At 36.8% G+C, this 25,881-nt stretch overlaps 1 protein-coding gene and 1 long non-coding RNA gene across 2 annotated transcripts in view; one reads left to right on the plus strand and one right to left on the minus strand.

The window, feature by feature from the left end:
* LOC147007560 (coagulation factor VII-like) overlaps positions 1-25,881 on the minus strand; it is a gene marked incomplete at its 5' end in the record, with an annotated part of 37,497 nt that overhangs the window by 8,764 nt on the left and 2,852 nt on the right. The window contains 4 exon segments of the mRNA XM_085866892.1: positions 25,110-25,172; positions 25,174-25,203; positions 25,341-25,527; positions 25,671-25,786. Of these exon segments, the coding sequence (XP_085723018.1) occupies positions 25,110-25,172; positions 25,174-25,203; positions 25,341-25,527; positions 25,671-25,786 (396 nt within the window).
* LOC147007561 (uncharacterized) lies at positions 2,706-3,833 on the plus strand. Its single transcript, XR_015054116.1, has 3 exons — positions 2,706-3,121; positions 3,385-3,442; positions 3,676-3,833. It is a non-coding gene; the product is annotated as an uncharacterized LOC147007561 (long non-coding RNA).

The following is a 25,881-nucleotide window of genomic DNA, read 5'->3' on the forward strand; positions in this document are numbered from 1 at the left end:
GGAACCAGTCACGGGTAGACCTTTCGGTCTCACCGCGATCGAGCCAATCGGCCCCCCGCGTGGGATAGGGTTGCTCGCCAAAGTCGACCTACCTAAGTACCCACACGGAGGGGTCGACCGGGCGATCGCACCTGCGCCGCAGGTCGACTTCGGACACGGGCCACTTAGCGACCCGTTCCGTACTATCGGGATAACCGAGCGGTGTTATCGTCGGCCTCGACGGTTCGATTAATTATCGGGCGTATTCAGCCCACTACCAACCCTTTACGTGAAGCAAGATGAGGATTCAATGAGAGAAATGACGAAGCGAGCGGGAAACAGTTCAACATAAAGCACATTTATTCGCGATGAACGGAAAGCACACATATACAATTCCACCAAAAGCACATAGAAAAGAAAAAGACAAGAAGCAAATGCGACAATGCAGATCTAATACCGATTACGCGAGCATACGGCAACACTTATACAATTTTTACTTCACAGACGGCGCCGACAACACACATTCCCAAAGCAAAAGAAAAGAGAACACCCTCAAGGATGAGGCGGGCCTGAGGCCGAGACCGGGTCGGGCCTACCCGTCTGATGATGAGGCGCGAGCGCGATGGTGCCCCAACTCCGCGGGCCTCGCGGACAGTGTCTGGTAGGGGGTGGGAAGGGGGCCCCCTTGAGTCGCACTATCTCAGCGCGGGGGGAAACAGGAGGGGTTGCTGATGCTCGGGGAAAGGAGGATTTTACTCTGTCTCGGGTCCCGCGACGAGCGTCTCCACCTCGACCAGGTCGCGCCGTCGGCCTCCCTGGTGTGCAGCTCCCGGCACCGACGCGAGCACCCCCTCGTCTGCCCTCGCCGCCGCCGCCTCTCCACAGCTCCGTCCTCTTCGCTCCGACTCCAACTCCGAACTCTTCCTCCTGCGAACTCCTTCCAACGCACACACAACGACACAACGCACCACGACGACCACTTTTCTGACGAACGTGGCCGCTTATATAAGCCCCGTGGCTTCGCGCTTTGACCCCCTCCTTCGTCCTTTCACCTCGCTCCCCATTGGCCCGAGAAAAAGTGAGGCGTGAATGCATTTGATCCATGAATTTGCATATAGCGACCGCCCTCCAACGCCCTGGAGGCGGGGCCAAATCGCCCCTCGCTCACCGATTGGACGGAACAAAAGTGGGCGTGTGTCGTTTTGATCCGTTTTTGGAGCGGAAAGTCCGTGGTTTTGTACACGCTGTTCGGCGCGCGCCCTGCACGAGTCCAATACCGGTACCCACAAGCGGCGCAAGAACGGTGGCGATGCGACGGTTGCGAGGAGTTGACGGTCAAGGTCGTGGCTGTTGTGGTGAAGCGGCGCCGCGGTGGGTGGTTGATGTTGTGATGACTGTTGAGACGCGGTTGGCGGTGGTAATCTTGGCGGTTGGTCCAAAATAAAGATAGTAAAAGAAAAACGGCTATCCTGAAGAGTCGCAGCACGCATGAATGACATGTATTCCCACTAGACAACGGGTTTGGGCCTAACTACACATATACTTACCGAGATATCTCACCTAAGGGACCTGAATGGTGGTTTGCGAATTTGGTAACCACAACAATATATATATATATATATATATATATATATATATATATATATATATATATATATTTATATATATATATATATACATATATACACAATTTCTATACACACATATATATATATATATATATATATATATATATATATATATATATATATATATATATATATGTAGAGGTGAATACACTGGTTCGAACTCACTTTTCCCCATGTAAATGAATGGGGGATTTTCAGCGATTCCCTTTTTTTCCCTAAAAATAAACCCCCTTTTTATCCGTTTTTCCCTGCTGTGCAGAGGGTTTGGCTTTTGTGAGGCAATGTTTTATGGCCAGATGCCCTTCCTGGATGCCTCTTACAACACAGGGATATGGTACACCTATTCTAACCGGGGCATACACCGGGACCAGTACACTGGTACTCACTTCGCCGACCTCGGAAGGATGACAGGCTGAGTCAACCCCCTGGTGTTAATTTAGCAGCTGAGGCGGGATTCGAACTCGGGACACTGGGATCCCAAGCCGCCACCTAACCACTAAGCCAACACCAGGCTTTGTATATATATATATATATATATATATATATATATATATATATATATATATATATATATATATATATATATATATATATATATATATATATATATATATATATATATATATATATAAAACCAGGCTATCCCAAGGTATATTTATTTGTCTCCCCTTTTAACCTGGAGGTTGATCAGCTCACTCATTGAACCTATAAAGATTTGTTCATTCTCAAATTCCTTCAATAGTTTAATTTTCTTTGCACAATAATCCCCATCTAAAATATTGACAAACAAAACATTTGAATCTTTATATTTTTTAAGATACCCCTTTTGTGCCATTACGAAATGATAAACTTCTCTTCATGATCTCATCTGACCACCGCCCGAGTTGCAAATCATTTTTGTGTATAAACCACGCCATAAAAAAAGTTTTGTTTCAAATGTTTTCAGTTCGTGTTCTGAGATAAAATAGGAACTATTCTGTGAGACAAGGTCTCATGTTTATATTTTATCTCAGAACACGAACTGAAAACATTTGAATCAAAACCATTTTAAGTATGTTTTGTAAATGATTCATACAATCGCCCAGATTATTTTTCCAAGCTGTCATTTCCTGTGGCCGCACCCAATGCTTAGGTAATTTCCTCGTCGTTGCCTTATAAGTGATTCACCAGACAAAGTTTCTGCCAGACGGGATTTTCATTTTTACAACTGAGACATGGGCGATCTTTCTTCCGATGAAGACAACAGCTCACTACAGAGTTGGTAAGTTTGTGTATGGTTTTCTCTTTGAACGATGAAGCAAATGATTATTAATTAAATCATGATAATTCTGATATATATATTTTTTCCCTGACAGGTCATTGGGAGAAATTGAGTTTCCATATCACGACGTGGTGCATGAAATTAATACTCTTATTGAAGAGATCAATGATTTTAGAAGAGAATTGAAAGACATTTACAATGAGTGGAACGAAGTCTTATCACGTCCTCTGATCTCGAAGGAATTAAACCAATGGTGAGACACGTGTGTGTGTGTGTGTGTGTGTGTGTGTGTCTCTCTCTGCCTGTCTTTCTACCTACCTCTCTCTGCTCTTATTGAAGAGGTCAACGATTTATAATGACTGGTCTCTGATCTCGAATGAATTAAACCAATGGTGAGACACATGTGTGTGTGTATGTGTGTGTGTGTGCGTGTGTGTGTTGCTTTCCCTGTCTGTTTGTATCTCTCTCTGTCTGTCTCTTCATCTATACCCTTGTCTTATTATTTTTTTTTTTCAGCACTATCGCACAACATCAGCTGTTGAAGCAATCTTGTACAACACATGATTTTCTGGAGGTAAATATTTCTGAATTATTATTAATATCACTCTCTCTTTAGAATGTCGTCTTATGTTGGTTGCATCATTAGTTTGGACGTGGTTTTGTCAGTACACTGGAATTCATTTTATTGACCTTGAAAGGATGACAGGCTCCTGGTGTGTTAATTCAGTGGTCAACGAGGCTTACTCATATTACCATGTAATTATCTTTATAAAACCTAATTATTATCCACTTTTTGTTTCAAAACAGAATATGGTGTCTGAGTTTCGAAATCACAAGACATCTGAAGAAGATTGCTGGGAAAGATTATACATTCTCGCAAATGAATATTTAATATTTTCAATATTAATAAATTATATTTGTTTTGTTTACAATTACTTGATTCTGAATTACAAAAAAAGAATCAAGACATGAGAGGGAGGAGTAGGTGCGCCCCCCAATGACCCATCACCCCTCATCCCATCCCTCCCCTCCCCATGTGTGTGTGTGGGGAAGGGTGGGGGGTGGGATGAGGGAGGTGGTGGGTCAAAGGTGGGGGGCGCACAGGGGGAGTGAGGGGGGTGGGGCTTGTGTGGGTGGGGCTTGTGTGGGCGGGGCTTCGGTGGGGCTTGTGTGGGTGAGGCTTGTGTGGGTGGGGGTTGTGTGGGCGGGGGTTGTGTGGGAGGGGTTTATGTGGGTGGAGCTTGTGTGGGAGGGGTTTATGTGGACAGGGTTTATGTGTGTGGAGTTTTTGTGTGGGGCTTGTGTGGGCGGGGCTTGTGTGGGAGGGTTTATGTGGGTGGAGCTTGTGTGGGAGGGGCTTGTGTGGGAGGGGGTTTATGTGGGTGGAGCTTGTGTGGGAGGGGTTTATGTGTGTGGAGTTTTTGTGTGGGGCTTGTGTGGGCAGGGTTTATGTGGGAGGTGTTTATGTGGGCGGAGCTTCGGTGGAGCTTATGTGGGAGGGGTGAATGTGGATGAGGCTTATGTGGATGAGGTTTGTGTGAATAAATGAATGGGTGGAGAGATGGGTGGATGGGTGGATGAGTGGAGCTTGTGTGGATGGGTGGATAATTTTTTAATTAAATAAACATGTTGTGTGTGGGGAACTAATTAACTAATCACTAATTATGTGAATATGATGAATATGGGTGGAGCTTGTGTGTGTGTGGAGCTTGTGTGGAGCTTGTGTGGGGTTTGTGTGGGCGGGGCTTGTGTGGGTGGAGTCAAAAAGGGGCGGAGTCAAAAAATTTCAATTTATTGGAGCTTGTGAGGGTGTGTGGTGGGGTTTTGTGTGGGGTGGGGTTTGTGTGGGGTTTGTGTGGGCGGGGCTTGTGTGGGTGGAGTCAAAAAATTTCAATTTATTGGAGCTTGTGAGGGTGTGTGGTGGGGTTTGTGTGGGGTGGGGTTTGTGTGGGGTTTGTGTGGGCGGGGCTTGTGTGGGTGGAGTCAAATAGGGGCGGAGTCAAAAAATTTCAATTTATCTTTGTCTTTTGTAATTCCTGTGAATAAAATGAACCTAAAATCTCTTCCCCTTCCAAATCATACATCTTATAAGTCCAAGGAACCGTATCTATTACATCAACAATTTTAAAAAGCTCGTTGGTCCATCTTTTCATATAACCTTTTTCAAAATGAGATTTCCACCTATATATTCTTACGATATCACCAACTTTGAACTTAGGTTTTCTGACATTAATCGCTTTTTCATATTTTAATTTTGTAAATGTTTCTGATGGTTTCATATTTGTTGCCGTGTGAATCGTGTCATTATACTTATCCACAATATCCTGAATAAAAGATGACCATTGTTGTGAACCGAGTTGTGTGAATTTTTTATATAGTCTCTCTTTTAAGGTACGATTAAAACGTTCAACAACAACTGCCTTCCCTTCATTAAAGGTACTGTATAATGTAATACTGTTATTTTTTAGAAAATTCATAAATGTCTTGTTATAAAACTCTCTACCCTCATCAGTCCACAATTTTTAGGTTTTCTCTTACTTTTATTAAATATCTGTTGAAAAAGATAACATAAGAGTATTACCTGTTTTGTTTTTTAAAGGGACAACCCACGCATATCTACTCCTCAAATCAATAACTTGGTTAAAGCATACTTGTACCCCTTATCATTACTGAGTTCAATCAAATCAGCAGACCAGATATAATCAACTTCCTTGGAATAAACTTTCCTTCTCTGAAACTTTGTGAATATTGGTTTATGTAATTCATCAGCTAATTGCTCTTCAGTCTTAATGACATCATTAGAGCCTATAAGTTTTTTGAATTTCCAAGTCAGGTTTCAATTTAGCAATGATCATCTTCTTCACAATGAACCGATCAACTTTTTCTCTCAAGGTTGGATTTTGTATCAGAGACAAATTATACAACATTTCTCTATCGGCTTCATGCTTTTCTTCCAACGTTGTGGTATTCCCATAATCAATATCGTGTCTCATGCACACTTCATCAACTCTATTGATAGGCTGACTCCAGGATTTAGGATTGTCTGCCTCATCTAATCTTTTATCCAAGTTTGTGCCTGGACCACAGAAAGAATACCCTGGAAGATGTAATTCCCCTGGTATTCCAGTAGTTGTAAATTTACTTCCTGATAAAAACTTTTGTATATCTCCTCCGAGTTTGTGTTTGGAGATAAATTGATTTTTTTGAACCACACACCGAACATATACCTTTTTGTATAACCCTGTTATTTTTACTTTTAATATATGAAATATTTTTCGTATTAGTTTTCTTTTTACATTTGAGACAATAACTCATTTATTTATGTGAAAAATTCCTGCAGAGTGCAAAAACCTTTTTAGTTTCCAACATGCACATTTGAATCTTAATTTTTAAAACATAAAGAATCCTTAGAAATGCCTTCACTCTCTCCTCCATTTATTTAAGAAAAAACTTGGATTAAAATGAATAGCTTGACGATGTCAATAGTCTTGAAAGAAAATATTGCAAATAGACTTGTCAATTCTTTGTTTTCCTCCTCGGTGGGTTGAGTTATTTTCTGTAATACCACCAATCTTTTGAATCTCACTGGTTTCCATATTTTGATATTTATTTTGTCTCGCTCTTTCCTCCCTCTCCTCCCTCTCTCTCTTCTCTCTTTCCTCCCTCTCTCTCTTCTCTCTCTTCTCTCTTTCCTCCCTCTCCTCCTTCTCTCTCTTCTCCCTCTCTTCCTTCTCCTTTTCCTCCTCTTCCCTCTCTTCTTCAACTCCTTCCTCATCCCTTACTATCCTTGATAAACACACCCCATAGAATATTATACATATATTCATCAGGATTTCTTGTTATTCCTGTATCCAAAATAATTTTTTACAACAGGAAACCAATAAAATTTCTTTTGAATTTCTAAAAGAGCCTTACCTTTTCTTAACTTTATAATTTTTTCATTATTTAACATTCTAATTAAATCTAAAGTTGTCGGTTTATCAACATCAGCATAATGCCAATCTTTTATTGAAAATACCTCATTCTTATGTTGTAGAACATATTTATTAAAATACCGAATACCCTTTTCTTAAAGGTATGCTTGGACACAGAAATGATAATTTTCTTGAAGCCTTCTTGCTGTCATTTATGTATTAGAAATATATGTTAGAATAATATTATGACACGAAACACCTCCCCATCTTCCCATAGTTAAATCATTTTGTATTTCCTTACTTATTATATATAATCCTGTTTTTCTGTTTTCATGAGATAAACAAGGGCAAAACCATTATTATATTTACCCTTATTAAATTCTTTTATTTGTTGTTTACTAATCGTGGACCCACAAAACTCATTCTCGATACCAAGTGGATAATATTCTTCCTTACGAGACTGATTTAATTGTTCCAGGTCTTCGAGGTTAATTTTAAATGACCAATTATACCCTAAATCATTCATATCATACCCCCATTGTTCTATTCTCATACAAACGATTCATCCTTCTTTATAAAAATTTATTTTAATTCGAACTGTGAATTCTGTATGACCTGGAGATAATATCAACACTTCTGTATCTTTGGAATACACAGCCGTTTTATTTAAGGATATATATTGTGTTAAATCGCTTAATCTCACCAAGTCATTCGCGTCAGTCGGGCTTGGATAATTTTTTAATTTAAAAGCATTTTCATGTTAATATTTTTGGTTATATTATATTTATGTCGTTCAGCCTGTGCCTTTGTGTAATAATTTGATAAATCAATATCCAGTTCTTGAGATACACCAAAGATAGAACCATCTTTACCAACATAAGTCATTTATATTAGATTAAAAATAATATCATAAAATTTTTTATTTTTGTTGAGTTGAAATAACACATATAGACATAATTGACCACAACACTTGGAATTTAATTCTTGGACTTGAAATGTTTGATAAACACCATTCTGTAAGAATTTTATAACTTCAACAGGTGGTGGAAGACCAAAACTATCAAAATAATATTTGTCTTGACTATTAAAAATACAAACCCAATGAGAACCGTTCCCATTATTATCTTCTAAGTTCATAATAATATTCTTTGTATGTTTCGGCACATTTGTTAATTCATCTCTCATGCAAATAACCACATTATGAATTTTTAATTTCTTACAATATTTGACAAGTTGTAAATTTGATGTTGTATTCTTTCCAAATTTTTCCAACCACTCATCAATGCTCATTTATTTATTAGAAAGATATAATCCATTACCTCTTTTCGTTAATTTTACACCTGCTTGTGCAATAGAAGAAAGCATATCTCCAACTAACAATCTTGCTTTATCAGGCAGACCTTCAAGTTTTTCAGCAAAATCTACAATTACGCCACTTCCACTAATTTGTTTCTCCAACTCTTTGTTATGTCTTTCCAATTCTTTTGAGCCTGGAGTTGAGCCTTCCTTTCGTTGGCAGTTTTCACCGCTGTTGAAATACCACCCGTCAATGCTCCAACCGCACTTAAACCAGCAAATAAAGGAATTAGAAATGGGAGAAATCCTCCACTCGTCTTTCTTATTGAATATTTTTCAACATTGGTTTTGTCATTTTAATTTTTAAGTGAGCCAGTGTCATTCAAGATTTTAACCTGTTCTCTTGTGAGCAAAACATCAATTCTTACTGCTCCTTTTCTCTGAATTGTATTAACGTTAATCGTACAAGGCTTTTGATTTTGAACACAAGATGATAGTTTATGAAGATTGATTTGATTAACATATACCCCAGTTGGTACTTTGCCACTCATTTATTTAACAAAAAATTATGTGAGACTAATCATCACACCATTATCTGTATTAATCTGCAATTCTGTTTCTTCCAAAAGCAAACAATATGTATCAACTTCTTCACTCTCTCCTCTTTCAATGTATAGGGAAGTATCCACTCGATTAGACTTTATAGTTTCCTTTTGAGCGCTCAGGTCAAACGCATAGATTGTATACAAACTTTTAAATGCTGTCATATCTAAAATAGGTTCTTTATTTCCATTACTTTCACACACCTTTTGGTAAGACTTGTATGCTTCAGCAAAATCATTTTTTCCCAATTAATTTCCAATCTATCTTGTGGATAAAATGTTCCATCTAGAAAGCAGAAGTTGTTTCACCTTAGCATTATCACTCAATGCATTATTCTTATCAGTCGCAGTATCACCATCTGGCTTTTTAAAAATGATCCACAGATATCGTGGCTTTCCTTCCAGAACACCCAAATTCCACGTGTAAGTAGTTTGATTGAGTTTAATGTGTTGACATCTTCTTTTGAGGTATGATACACTGAGTGGTTTCTTTGAGTTAAGTCTTCGATTCAGCATCTCTTCTGTTTTAAGATTAGGAGTATAGTCACTGATATACCAACTCATTCCTTAATTACAAATTTATTCTGATCACCAAAAGCACGAGCAACACCAAAAAGCAATCGATTTTCATTATCATTCCTTTGTAGTTGAAATCTAATTTTAAGACCATACAAAACTTTATCATGATCACAAAATCCAAATATACCTTTAAGAGGAACCGCCACAGTAAAACTATTTTCTGCTTTTGTATCATCATTATACGCTCCTTTCCTTTGAATATATCCAGGGTCTGTGTTTGTTCCCGTTGACATATCAGGAATAAAACCTTCGACAGACCCCTTTCCCATTCTATCACTGAATGTATAGAGTGTAAATTTTATCATTTCAGATACAGCAGAGACATAATCAACCGCTTCAACTTCTTGTGTTCCAATATACAAACGCACACTATCAAACATTTTCCAGAAGAAATCATTTACAAGTGTAGCGTTTGTGTTATTTCCAATCTTTAGTGAATTTAAATTTACACAACAAGAAACTTTCGGAGAGATTCAAATAGGTTTGTTGATTATTTATTTCAAAACTTTTTGTACCATTCGTATTCCAGTCTGTTCCAGTTATTGCATTTACCTTGAAGTAATCTTCTTTTTAGTGGAGTTTGAGATAATAATAGTATCATCCAAATCATAGATACTATCAATTGCTTCCATACTTGTATTTATTTAGGAAAAAAGATGTTAAAACTTTTGAAACCCTGATCCAAGTATTTGAATTATTTTCTGTCGTTCTTGGGGGGACAACTGAGTTTTGCCTTTCTTAATTTCTTTTATTGCTTGTAATTTATGAGATTCTCTCTGAGCATCTTTTATACTCTTTACAGCACCTGCGACATTTCCCACAGCAGAAGCAGTTGAACCAATTAGATCTTTATGTTTAAGAATAGTTGAACCAATACCCATTAGAGTATCAATTATCCCATCTCCTCTAAATTGATGTCCAACACCCCTTTGTCTCTTAGGTTTATAGTATCCTCTACCAAGATACATACCTTCACCCTTGTAGTATGGGGAAAGGAACATCCCATCCCCTGTAATTATTTTATATTTTCCCAACTCGTGTTTCCTCACAATAACCATCGTATTTATTTATTGGAAAACTTCACGTAGGTGAATTCTGATAGATATAACTTCTCCATGAAAAAGAAATCACACGATTATCTTGGTCGGTTATCCTAAAATTTACTCTGTGTATGGTTTTTCCTGACACAGGGAGAAAAACCAAATTTTTGGGTTCCATATTGAATTTATAACCAATTGGGGTTGAGTATGCGCTGAATGAAAATATTGTATTTGTTTTTTTCCATCATTATAAGCACCATCAATCAAATCACAGTGAATTAACACTGAATTTATTCCTGAGGATATTTGAATGACATTATCACTGTAAAACGTCCCATTAGTTTCAATCTTTTTGAGGAGAAACCCAATAACTCTCGAAATGAATTATCAATTGTGAAATCAACCTTGTAGTTATTTTTAACTTTAATCGTTGATTTTGAAGTATGTTTTTGAATGTTTATAACAATATTTTTTGGTTCATCACCCTGTTCTTTCATAAGGCGAGCAATTTCGGAAGATATTTGAGAAATATCCATATGCTCGGGTGAGACTGTTATCGTTTTGTATCCACTTCCCGGATTATAACCAAACTTGTCATTTTCTCCGTTATATTAAATAAGGTATTATAAGTTTCCATGGACAATAAAGATGCCTCATATTCTTTTGTTGTGTCAAGTTGTAGTGGGTATGGGAATGAAGATGTGTGGTGGCTTGTTGTGAAATTGAAACTAAGGATTGTGCTTCTCATCTTATTTAATATGAGATAAAATGTCTTTATATTGATATTTATTAATTATTTTCATGTTCATCAACTGGTCTAAAATGGCTGATGCTTCATTAAAACAATTATTATTTCCAGCCTTCTTACTGCCTAACAACAATAACAGTCTATTAACTAATTGCGATGGGTCATTTGGAAGAAAACTAACACCTGAACCAAGGATACTTAAAGCCTGAATAACGTGTTTCTCCTTCTCATTCTTCCTACTTTTACCAGAAAGAATAACCTTATAATTTAGAGTGTTCAGCAGATCAATATATACTCTATCATCATTATTTTCCATATCCAATGGTTTATCAATATACTTTGATTCATCCCTCACAGTTGAACCTTGTCTTCCATCTTTTGTGAGAAGAAACATTAATCTCGGAGTTAGTTTAACAGGGGGTTGAGCAGAACCCAAGAACCTTAATTCATCATTAAATATCAATACCTTTTCTTGAACAAGATGAAATATTGCTGGTTGTTCTGTTGGAATGAGTCCTGCTTTGGTTTTTGAATCCGCTGAATATTCATTGTTTTGAACAGCATTCACAATATAATCAGGGGTTGATTAATCTCTTCCAGTTGTTGAAATAATTCTTCATCATGATATTCTAATTCTCCAATATGCTCTAATTCTTCCTCCGTCATTTGACTGAAATCTTTTAACATTTGAAGCTTTCTGGGAGTATATTCTACTGTGGGAACTGTGGAAACATCTTTCATTTTTTCTTGGGAAGTTTTTAAAAGTGGTTTAAAAAATTTCTCTTGTTTTTCTTTCAAATGCTTCTTCGCCCATTAGTTTCTGTCTGCGTTTCTTCTTTATGTCTTCCTGTTGTTTTACAACTTTTGAAACCAACTCTTGATGTTCCTTAAATCTTCTTGCTCTTTCTTTTGCATCCATTTATTTATTGTAAAATATCATTTAATGAATTGTAAAGATCAACAGGGAAATTTTCCTTTTCTTCATCATTCAAGTAGATGTGTTCAAATAAATCCTTTTCTTTGAATATTTCATCAAATTCTTTATTAACATTAATGCGAGTTGTAATTTCTTCTTCACTAATACTTGCATCTCTGCTTTTCATACGTTTGCGTTGAGTTTCTTCATCAACATCAAAACCGAATGATAAAATCTTCACTCCACTCAGATGTTTAATAATTTGTCTCGTTCCTTCTGGATTAGTTTCTAATATCCCAACACCACCAGATTTTAGTTTCCTTAACTCACTCTTACAATGTGAATATTTTGTTGTACCAAGAGAAACCTCCTCAAACATTTGGCCTTCATTCCTCAATCGCATATGTTCCTCCACTGAAATATAGTGATAATCTTCACCTTTTACTTCTCCAGGTCTTATTGCTCTAGTTGTTGTTGATACAATGCGTATCACGGGGTGTTTTTAAGTAAATTTACAATATTCTCATTTGTACTACACAAGAACCTTGATTTATGAAAGTTTTTTCCAGAAGCAGATTTACCCACAAGATTTATAATAATAGTTGTCATTTATATATGTAATTGTTTATAAAACAAAAAATATATCCCTTAATATCTCATCTTGTTTCACAACAATATATTTATATTTTTCAGTCGTGTGCTTCATGTAATCCTCAAATTTCTTTTTACTACATAATGTAGAACAATTATCTCTCCAAAAATTATTGATATCTATTGAATTTAACTTGAATAAAATAAAAGTATTAGCATTGTTTCTGATGGAACTGACGAGGAAGTTGAAAGTACGATTGACTAAGATAAATACAATTACAAGAAGAATGTCTCCCTCTTGTGTAGTAGCTGTCCATTACTGTTTGGTTTCTCTCATTAACACAATCATCAAAGATAACGAGGTTCTTTTTTGATTTATCCAAATCTTGGGAGGCGGTATATCATCCATTATTATCACTAAGAATACAAGTTATAGGATTTGATTTCTTTTTACATCTCTGTGTATCACAAAATAGTTGAATTATATCTTCAATGTTATAATCATTTAGGTTTTTTTGGCGTTTAAATAAACCGATTATATCTTCTTTTTGAAGACCAGCATTAAAACCTTGTGAGAATAGTTCATACTCTGGTTGAAAACTCGACTTTGTGAAAATTATTAAATTATCATAATCTAAAAAGTTGGGAGTGAGGAGCATTTTTAAAAGTAAGCAGGTTTTTCCACATCCACTTGAACCAACTATGAGACATCTTAATGAATTTGGGAGATTTTTTATGGTTGTTAAATTTTATCTTATTTTCCCAAATAGGTAAAAAATCATTCATTTATATATTTGAAAAACAGGTTATTTAATTTATTATTGGCTTTTTTAGAAACTCTATATTTTATCCTAAGTTCAGGTTTAATTTCAAGATAATCCATTATTTTATTTATACAATATCTTGTGTTGATATTTCCCTGAAAATTACATCCATGAATAATATACAACAACAATCCTTTGAACATTTCTCTTATACATTCAGTTTCTTCCCTTGAAAGGAAAGGTGTGTTATCACCCTCATACTTTACATTCATTTCTCCAATCAATCTTGTAAAGTAATTCATTTTTGGTGTAAATCTAAAAAGAATTATTTTCCTTTTTATATTTTTATTATCATTAATTAGAAGATAATCACAGAATATACATTGTTTATAGGCTTTTGACTCTGTGTTTAATCCCGTCTTTCACCGCAGGACAATTCTCAAATTTGTCATATGGAGAATCAGGAAAGTCTAGCATATTTATAAAGTAAAACTTTACTTAAACTGAAATTCATCTATACTTTCAGTTGTATATTACCATCGATATCGATATACTTTTTTCATTATCAGATTCAACGACAACATTTTTTATATTAAAGGTAATTTTAAAATGATCGTTAATTACTATTGAGCGAAATGTCATTTCACCTGATATATTAACATCCTTTATTTCATCAGGATTTACATCTTTAGGGTTGTTGAAATAAATACAAATTTCTCCTTGCATATTACAGATGGTCTTATCTTTTTTTTCTAAAGCTTCATCCATAAGATTTTTGTTTTTTCATATTTTTTCTTGTTTCATTGCTTTTTCTAGTTTTGAATATATTACTAGAAGGAGAGGACAAACTTTTGTTAGAGATAGTTTAATTGATGTTCTACCAGGTATACTAAAAAGCCCTTCCACTGAAGGAAATTGAAGAACTCATATTATTTACCATAATAGTTTTTATCCAATAGTTGTTATATTTATCTTTGTTCAATTTTACATCCTTGACATATTTCTCAGTATCTTTAACAAATGAAGAGATTGATTGAAACTTGTCTTTTGTGTCTTGAAACATTGTATTTATTAAGTGAAAAAGTTGGAGGATAAAATGGTTTTAAGCACAGATTCACCTGTAAAATAAACGAAATTTTCATCAAGAAAATTTTAGTTTCAGCAAAGATTTATTATATAAATATGGTGAATACAACATACTGCGATGTTTGTAATCACGAATATAAACATTATAGAAAACACCAACAAACACACATTTAATCTGTTTCATAAAATATCTCCTCTTGAGTTGGAAAGAAAACATTGTGATATCTGTTCAAAGGATGTTTTGAAGAGTAGTTATAATAAACGTCTTCAATCACAAAAACACAAGAAAAATGAGTTTAAAGTAAAGGGAGACTATTATATTGAAAACACTGATGGGGCATTTAAAGGGCATATAAAAATAAGGATTTTTCAATTTGGAGAACCCGGTCCATCATCAATAGCTGAATCAATTGAAATAGTGAAACCCGATGTTGAAAAATTTATTAAAAGACATTAAAAGAAATGAAAACTTTAAAGTTTTATATGGGAGTGAAAATGAATATGAAAAGACAAGATGAAGAACAAACTCCTTATATGAGAACAGATCTTCATTTTATAACATCATTTCAAGATTTTTGAATAGTGGGGTTTATGAAGAACTATCAAGACAAGAGGAGGATGTTGATAATACAGTGGTAGGAAGTGGATTCAATATTAAAAAAAATCATCTTTTTAGATGTACACATTCTAAATCAAACCCTCTTAAAGCTTCTTCTTATATTGAATTACCAAAATAAATAAAACGAAAGAAGGCAGTTGTTAATATTAAGAATAATGATAATAAATGTTTTCTCTGGTCTGTTCTTGCTCACTTATATCCACCAAAATGTAATTCAGAAAAGAGTAAAACAATATATGAAATATGAGAATACCTTGGACGTTAAAGATTTTAAATTCCCAATGCCACTAACAGATATTCCTAAATTTGAGAAAAAGAATAATCTTTCTATTAATGTATATGGATTAACGGATACAAACAAAGTTCAAATATTAAAAATTTCAAACAACTATAAAAATGAAGAAACACACATTGATCTTTTATATTTTAGTGTTGGAAAGAATTCACATTACACATACATCAATAATTTATCAAGATTAATCTCTTCTCAGGTATTCAGAACAGCAAACAAAATATATCTTTGCAAGCGATGTCTTAATTCATTTCATACAAAAGAACGATTAGAACAACATTCAAAATATTGTAGTAATCATAAATCAGCTGTAATTACAATGCCTAAACCTGGTGAAAAAGATTTCTTTTGAAGATTATAATAAATCTATCATGCACCCATTTGTGATATACGCTGATTTTGAATGTATCCTTAAAAAAATAAATACTGCTTCTCCTAATCCAAAAGAACCATATACAAATAAATATCAAAAACATATTCCTTGTGGTTTCTGTTATTATATCAAATCATCTGTTGGAGAAAAGTATAATAAACTTGAACAGTATAGTGGAAAAAATGCTTCACAAGAGTTTGTAAACAATTAGAAAAGGATTGTATAAAACTCACTAAATTAATGAAAGAAACAAATGGACCGATGAAATTAACCAAAGAAGAAAAATTAGAATTTAGAAAGAACAATATCTGTCATATTTGTGAGGGAAATTAAGGAGTCTAAAGTTAGGGATCATTGTCATCTTACTGGTAAATATAGAGGTCCCGCTCATTCCTGTTGTAATCTTAATTATAAATTACCTTCTTTTATTCCAGTCTTTCTTCACAACAGCGCCAACTATGATACACATCTATTTATAAATGAACTTTCAAAAACACCAGGGAATATTTCTGCCATAACAAACACAAGTCAAAAGTATATTTCATTTACAAAAATGATATTCACAAAACCTATAACTCGTATTAGGTTTCTAGATTCTTACAAGTTTATGGGAACACCACTAGCCTACCTCGCATCAAATCTAAGCTCCACGGACTCTTTTCCAAATCTTAATTCATTCTTTTCCAAAAGAGGAAATTCTCACTAAAGAGAAATTCAGATTAAAGAGAGAATTCAAAGTAAAGAGGAAATTCTAATTAATGAGGAAATTAATGAAGAAATTCTAACTGAAGATGAAATTCTAATTATAAAGAAAATTCGAACAATGAATGAAATTCTAACTAAAGAGGAAATTCTGATTAAAGATGAAATTCTGATTAAAGAAGGAATTCTTACGAGAGAGGAAATTCAAACAAGGAATGAAATTCAAAGTAAAGAAAATTCTTACAAGTAAGGGAATTTATCCTTATGATTATATGGATTCATTTATGAGATTTAAAGAAACACAACTTCCATCAAAAGAAAGTTTCTATAATAACCTTTATGAAGAAGAGATAAGTGATAAGGAATATAAACACGCACAAGAAATATGGAAAATATTTAAGATAAAGAACCTTGGAGAATATCATGATTTATATCTAAAAACAGATGTTTTATTGTTAGCTGATGTGTTTGAAGCTTTTAGATCACTCTGTCATAATAAAAATTGTTATGGATTAGATCCTGCCCACTATTTCACAGCTCCTGGTTTAGCTTGGAGTGCAATGTTGAAAATGACAAAACAAGATATAGATTTAATCAGTGATGTTGATATGCTTTTGATGATTGAGAAGTCCAAGAGAGGTGGAATATCACAAATATGTTCAAAAGATATGCTAAAGCAAATAATAAATATCTTCCAAATTATGATAGTGAAAAAGATAGTAATTATTTGATGTATTTTGATGCTAATAATTTGTATGGATGGGCAATGTCTCAATCTCTGCCTTATGGTAAATTAGAGTGGGTGGAAGAAAAGGATTATGAAAAGGCTTTGATGAATATTGTTATTTCTTCTCAAGAGGAATTGAATGACGAAGAAGAAGGTTATTATTTTGAAGTTGATTTGAGGTACCCGAGTGATCTTCATAATAAGCATAAAGATCTTCCTTTTGCATGTGAGAAAGAAACCCCAAAGAAAGAATGGTTAAGTGATTATCATGAAAGTTTTAATATTAAAGGTAAATCAACAGAAAAGTTATTAACAACATTCTATGATAAAGAGGATATGTTTTGCATCAGAGAAGCTTAAAACAGTTTTTGAGAGAAGGATTGAGAGTAGCTAAAATTCATCGAGTTTTAAAATTTAAACAAAGTCCTTGGGTGAAAAAGTATATTCAATTCAATACAGATATGAGAGCAAATACAAAAGTAAAATTTGAAGGGGACTTTTATAAATTAATGAATAATGCTGTATTTGGAAAGACTATGGAAAATGTTAGAAACAGGCAAAACATTAGATTCGCAACATCTTGGAAAGAAGCTTGAGATTGATAAATAAACCAAGTTTTGAGAGAGAAGAGGTTTTTGAGAGAACTTTTCTGCAATTCATATGAAAAAGGAAAGTATTGTAATGGATAAACCAATTTATATTGGAACAACAGTTCTTGATTTATCAAAGATATTGATGTATGATTATTTGTATAATGACTTAAAGAAAGAGTATGGTGAAAATGTTTCATTGTTGTATATGGACACTGATAGTTTTTATCCTAGATATAAAAACTGATGATGTTTATGAAGATATGAAGAAAAATATTGGAGAAAATGATACAAGTAATTTCAGAAAGAAGAGTGAGTTATTTTCCAAAAAGAATGAAAAGGTTATTGGTAAGTTTAAGGATGAGTTGGGTGGAAAAGTAATGAGTGAGTTTATTGGATTGAGAGCAAAGGCATATGCTTATAAGTATGGTGATCAGATTGATAAGAGGTTAAAGGGAATAAAGAAATATGTAATAAAGAAATCAATAACTTTTAGAAATTATTATAATTGTTTGATGTATAAGAAGAATAATATAGGAAAATGAATACAATAAGAAGTTATAAACATAACATATATAGTGAAGAAGTAAATAAAAAGGCATTAGGAGCCTTTGATGATAAGAGATTTATTTTAGATAATGGAATAGATTGTGTTCCATATGGATATTGTATGATAGAGTGAATAGAATAGATTGTGTTTTAACGATGGGAAGATGGGTTAGGGTTTTTTAAGGGCTACAGCCGCGTTTTTTCGCAATATATAAATGGTTAAACCAAGTATTAATCAAACTAAAGAGTGGAGAAAATCTCAGTCTTGGTATATAAATGGAAAACATAATGAATGTGAAAAATATCAAATAAGTCTTATTGAAAAAATAACTAAAACAAAGGTAAATAAAACAAATAAGCGAATCAATTTAAAAACTAGTAAGTTAGAGGATGTAAAGAAAAAAATGAATATCCTTGAATGGACTGAAAACTTTGATGGTTATCAATTGAACAATGAAAAAACAATTTACTATAATCTCAAAATGATATGTGGCTCAGGAGGTGGTCAAACAAGATCATTAAGAGAAGTTTATCATTTCGTAATGGCACAAAAGGGGTATCTTAAAAAATATAAAGATTCAAATGTTTTGTTTGTCAATATTTTAGATGGGGATTATTGTGCAAAGAAAATTAAACTATTGAAGGAATTTTAGAATGAACAAATCTTTATAGGTTCAATGAGTGAGCTGATCAACCTCCAGGTTAAAAGGGGAGACAAATAAATATACCTTGGGATAGCCTGGTTATATATATATATACAAAGCCTGGTGTTGGCTTAGTGGTTAGGGTGGCGGCTTGGGATCCCAGTGTCCCGAGTTCGAATCCCGCTCAGCTGCTGAATTAACACCAGGGGGTTGACTCAGCCTGTCATCCTTCCGAGGTCGGCGAAGTGAGTACCAGTGTACTGGTCCCGGTGTATGCCCCGGTTAGAATAGGTGTACCATATCCCTGTGTTGTAAGAGGTGTCCAGGAAGGGCATCCGGCCATAAAACATTGCCTCACAAAAAGCCAAACCCCTGCACAGCAGGGAAAAACGGATAAAAGGGGTTTATTTTTAGGGAAAAAAAAAAAAGGGAATCGCTGAAAATCCCCCATTCATTTACATGGGGAAAAGTGAGCTAGAACCAGTATATATATATATATATATATATATATATATATATATATATATATATATATATATATATATATATATACATATATATATATATATATATATATATATATATATATATATATATATCAGGCGTATCAAAAAACACTTCACTGTCACGTTATTAAAACAATTCACCGTGACGTTATTAAAAACACCTCACTGCCACGTTATTAAAAACAGCTCACTGCCATGTTATTAAAAACAGCTAACCGCCACATTATTAAAAACACTTCACTGCCACATTATTAAAAACATCTCACTGCCACGTTATTAAAAACAGCTCACCGCCACATTATTAAAAACAGCTCACTGCCACGTTATTAAAAACACTTCACTGCCACGTTATTAAAAACACTTCATTGCCACGTTATTAAAAACACTTCATTGCCACGTTATTATAAACAGCTCACCGCTACGTTATTAAAAACAGCTCACCGCCACGTTAATAAAAACACTTCACTGCCACGTTATTAAAAACAGCTCACCTCCACTTTATTAAAAACATCTCACTGCCACATTATTAAAAACAGGTCATCGCCACGTTATTAAAAACACTTCACTGCCACATTATTAAAAACATCTCACCGCCACATTATTAAAAACACTTCACTGCCACGTTATTAAAAACACTTCACTGCAATGTTATTAAAAACAGCTCACTGCCACGTTATTAAAAACACTATAATGCCACGTTATCAAAAACACTTCACCACCACGTTATTAAAAACACTTCACTGCCACGTTATTAAAAACACTTCACTGCAATGTTATTAAAAACAGCTCACCGCCACGTTATTAAAAACACTATAATTCCACGTTATTAAAAACACTTCACCGCCACGTTATTAAAAACAGCTTACCGCCACGTAATTAAAGAACACTTCACTACAACGTTATTAAAAACAGCTCACCGCCACGTTATTAAAAACAGCTCACCGCCACGTTATTAAAAACAGCTCACTGCCACCTTATTAAAAACACTTCACTGCCACGTTATTAAAAACAGCTTACCATACGTTATTAAAAACATCTCACTGCCACATTACCAAAAACAGCTCATCGCCATACACTATTAAAAACACTTCCTTGCCTCGTTATTAAAAAGAGTTTACTGCCACGTTATTAAAAACATTTCCCATGTTATTAAAAACACTTCACTGCAAGGTCATTAAAAACACCTCACCGACACGTTATTAAAAACACCTCACCAATGTGTTATTAAAAACACCTCGCCGTGGACGTTATTAAAAACACTTCACTGCAATGTTATTAAAAATACCTCACTGCCACGTTATTAAAAACAGCTCACTGCCACATTATTAAAAACACCTCACTACCACATTATTAACAAGAAGGTATATACAGAATTGTGCTACGACATGGAAAACAGCATCCTGGTTGCCATGGCAACCACTTTAATTGACGAACGTATGTCTTGACACACCGTCTCCACAGTCTGTACCTATGTACCAAATATGAAATGTGAAAGTTGAAAACTTTGGGAGTTAGAGTGTGGACAGGAACGGACGGATGGACGGATGACCGGTATCACTTAATATGCCCCGATTATATATATATATATATATATATATATATATATATATATATATATATATATATATATATATATATATATATATATATATATATATATATATATATACATATATATATACATATATATATATACATATATATATATATATATACATCTTCTTGTTTCGGCTGCTCCCGTTTGGGGTCGCCACAGCGGATCATCCGTATGATCCGCATAGTGATTTGGCACATGTTTTACACCGGATGCCCTTCCTGACGCAACCCTGGTCGCCTCTTACGACACAGGCATATGGTACACCTATTTTAACCGGGGTATACACCGGCCCAGTACACTGGTACTCATTTCACCGACCTCGGAAGGATGACAGGCTGAGTCAACCCCCTGGTGTATTAATTCAGTGGCCCAACGGGGCTTGAACTCAGAACCTTTTAGATCCCATTTTTTAAAAATAGCGTCGGGATAATTAATAATAATTAGGTAATACCGTCTCATGTCTTACATGAATGAAAGCTTCTTCTTCCTCTTTCGGCTTGCTCCCGTTAGGGGTCGCCACAGCGGACCAACTGTCTCCATTTCGCTCTATCCTCCCACATCTTCCATTGACACTCCAACCACCCGCATGTCCGCCCTCACCTGCATCCATGAACCTCTTCTTTGGCTTCCCTCTTCTCCTCCTGCCTGGCGGCTCCATCTTCAACATCCTTCTCCCGATATACTCCGTTTCCCTCCTGTGCACATGTCCAAACCATCTCAATCTCGCCTCTCTCACTTTGTTTCCAAACCGTCCTACCTGCGCTGTCCCTCTAATGCACTCATTTCTTATCCTATCCATCCTCGTCACTCCCAACGAGAATCGCAGCATCTTTAACTCTGCCACCTCCAGCTCTGCTTCCTGTCTTTTTGTTAGCGCCACCGCCTCCAAACCATACAACATAGCTGGTCTCACTACCGTCTTGTATACTTTCCCCTTCACTCTTGCAGCTACCCTTCTGTCACAAATCACTCCTGCAACTCTTCTCCACCCACTCCATCCTGCCTGCACTCTCTTTTCACTTCTCTCCCACACTCTCCGTTACTTTGGACAGTTGATCCCAAGTATTTAAACCAATCCACCTTCCCCACCTCAACTCCTTGCAACTGCACCATACCACCACCACTCCCTCTCATTTACGCACATGTACTCCGTCTTTCTCCTACTGACTAACATTCCCCTTCTCTCCACTCCCGACCTCCACCTCTCAAGCCTCGATTCAGCCTGCTCCCTACTCTCCCTACAGATCATCATCTCATCCGCGAACATCATGGTCCATCCGGACTCCAGTCTGATCTCGTCCGTCAACCTGTCCATCACCATTGCAAACAGGAAAGGGCTCAGAGTCGATCCTTGGTGCAATCCCACTTTAACCTTAAACCGGTCCGTCATTCCTACCGCGCACCTCACCGCTGTCACACTGTCCTCATACATATCCTGCACGATCCTCACATACTTCTCCACCACTCCCGACTTCCTCATACAATCCGAGAACTCCTCTCTTGGCACCCCTATCATAAGCTTTCTCTAAATCCACAAACACACAATGTAACTCTTTCTGGCCTTCCCTATACTTCTCCATGAACATTCTCAAAGCAAACATCGCATCAGTGGTGCTCTTTCCTGGCATAAACGCATATTGCTGCTCACAGATCATCAGCTCTCCTCTCAACGGAGCTTCCACTACTCTTTCCCACAACTTCATGGTGTGGCTTAACAACTTTTATCCCTCTGTAATTTCCACAGCTCTGCACATCACCCTTATTCTTGAAAATCGGAACCAGCACACTTAATCTCCACTCCTCCGGCATCCTCTCACTTTCCAAGACTTTATTAAACAATCTGGTTAACAACCCCACTGCCATCTCTCCCTAAGCACTTCCATGCCTCCACTGGTATACCATCTGGGCCAACCGCCTTTCCACTTTTCATCTTCTTCATAGCAGTCCTCACTTCATCCTTACTGATCCAACCCACTTCCAGATTCACTATCTCCACCTCTTCCAACCTTCTCTCTCTCTCATTTTCTTCATTCATCAGCTCCTCAAAGTACTCCATCCACCTTCTCAACACACTCTCCTCGCTCGTCAGCACATTCCCATTTGCGTCCTTTATCACCCTAACCTGCAGCACATCCTTCCCAGCTCGGTCCCTCTGTCTTGCCAATCGGTATAAATCCTTTTCCCCTTCTTTTGTATCCAACTTCTCATACAGCTAGTCATATGCCTTTTCCTTGGCCTTCGCCACCTCTCTTTGCTTTTCGACGCCACTCCTTGTACTCCCTGTCGACTTTCTTTATCTCTCTGACTATCCCACTTCTTTTTAGCCAACCCCTTCTTCCTTATACTTTCCTGTACTTCCTCATTCCACCACCAAGTCTCCTTATCTTCCTTCCTCTGTCCAGATGTCACACCAAGTACCTTCCTAGCTATCTCCCTCACAACTTCTGCTGTCGTTGCCCAATCATCCCACCCATCTTTACCACCAATCAACGCCTGTCTCACCTCCTCCCTAAATTTCACGCAACAGTCTTCCTCCTTCAGCTTCCACCATCTGGTCCTTGGTTCAGCCCTCACTCTCTTCCTCAACCTCACCTCTAAAGTCATCCTACAGACCACCAATCGATGCTGTCGAGCTACACTCTCCCCTGCCACAACCTTACAGTCACTAATCTCTTTCAGGTTGCATCTCCTACTTAAGATGTAATCCACCTGTGTGCACTTTCCTCCACTCTTGTACGTCACCCTGTGTTCCTCCTTCTTCTTGAAATACGTGTTTACCACTGCCATTTCCATTCTTTTTGCAAACTCTACCACCATTTGCCCTTCCACATTTCTCTTGTTGAGACCGTACCTACCCATCACCTCGTCATCCTGTTTATTCCCTTCCCCAACATGTCCATTGAAATCTGCTCCAATCACCACTCTTTCATCCTTGGATACACTCTCCACCACTTCATCTAACTCACTCCAGAAATCTTCTTTATATTTCATCTCACACCCCATATGTGGGGCATATGCACTGATGACATTCATCATCACCCCTTCAATTTCCAACTTCACACTCATCACTCGGTCAGACACCCTCCTCACCTCCAATACCCTCTTGACATGATCTTCCTTCCAGGATTATCCCGGCACCATTTCTCCTCCCATCCACACCATGGTAGAACAGTTTGAAACCACCTCCAATGCTCCTCGCCTTACTCCCCATCCACTTGGTCTCTTGTACACACAGTATGTCCACCTTTCTTCTCTCCATCATATCAGCCAACTCTCGCCCTTTGCCAGTCATCGTCCCAACATTCAGAGTTCCAACTCTCACCTCCCACACTTCTACCCTTCCCCCTCTCCCACTGCCTCCGGACTCGCCTTCCCCGTCTCCTTCTCCTCCTTCGCCCAGCAGTAGCACAATTTCCACTGGTACCCTGCTGACCACCGGTACCGGTGGCGGTCGTTGGTAACCCGGGCCTCGACCGATCCGGGATGGAAATTCGTTTTGTTGTCCGCATAATGATTTGGTATAGGTTTTTACGCGGATGCACATCCTGACGCAACGCTGGTCGCCTCTTACGACTCACAGGGATATGGTACACCTATTCTAACCGGGGCATACACCGGGCCCAGTACAACTGGTGCTCATTTCGCCGACCTCGGAAGGATGGCAGGCTGAGTCAACCCCCTGGTGTTTTCGACTTGGTTTATATATATATATATACACATTATATATATATATATATATATATATATATATATATATATATATATATATATATATATATATATATATATATATATATATATATATATATATATATATATATATATACACATATACATACATATATTAATTCAGTGTCCCAACGGGGCTTGAACTCAGGACCTCTTGGGTCCCAAGCCACTACCGTTACCACTGCGCCAACACCAGGTCTTACATGAATGAAAGCAAATAGTCATAAAAGCAACCAAATTGAAAAAGCATGAACGAGGGTTGACCAATCGTATTGGAATGATGATCGGAGAGACGATAGTTAGAGAGTTATCCAAGGGGTGATGTTTAAAACACAATCCATGCACCAATTGGTCAAGCAAAGAAAGAAGCGAATTACCTTTACTTGCTGCAGAATGCGAGAACTTGGTCCTATCTCGCTGAGTCGACCCCATCCAGAGATGGATTCCGGCCACGGTCTTGTGCATCAAGCTCTGCAGGTGGCGACCGCAAATTTCACAACAATCTCAAAGACTCAAGTGCGTTCAGAATCAACTAATGTGATGAGGTTAAAGGTTAACATATAAAGTAATTTATTTAATTGATCCCGTTGGGGTCGTGGTACCCTTACTGCAAGGAAAGCACTGCCAGGGACGCAAATGGGTACCACCCATGGACTGAACTCCATCTCCTTCTCCAGGTACAGCAATGCGATGTCGTGGGCATGGGAACGCGAGGTGTAATTCTGGTGTTTGATGATGTCTTGAACTTTCAACGTCTGTTCGGTTCCCTCAGTGACGGCCACGTCGTGCTCACCCTGAAGGATACAAAGACGACAGAACCCTAACTCCTCGGACCATTTTGATAAGATGGCTGTGATTTTTATCCTTCCTTATTCACCCTCACCCTATCTGTCCGTGAAGTGTTTACTTCTCTCTCAACTTGTGCCCAGTCTTACCCAAACGTGATCGTGTATACTGGTGGGGAGCTACCCACACAATGTGCAGCCGTTACGATCCACCTCCTGGACAATATGGTTCCTCCACAGTGCACCTGGCCTCTCCTCTTCAGCAAAGCCTGGAATATCACAATCAGTTGTGAGATGGGAGTTTGTGGTCATGTGATGTCATTATAACGATGCTTTTTGTTCATTTGGTCGTTGGTATGTCAGG

Source organism: Eptatretus burgeri, unplaced genomic scaffold, assembly GCF_056783735.1.
Source record: "Eptatretus burgeri isolate ZD-2024b unplaced genomic scaffold, Ebu_testis_v1 Ebu_testis_scaffold_107, whole genome shotgun sequence".
NCBI classification, from domain to species: Eukaryota; Metazoa; Chordata; class Myxini; order Myxiniformes; family Myxinidae; genus Eptatretus; species Eptatretus burgeri.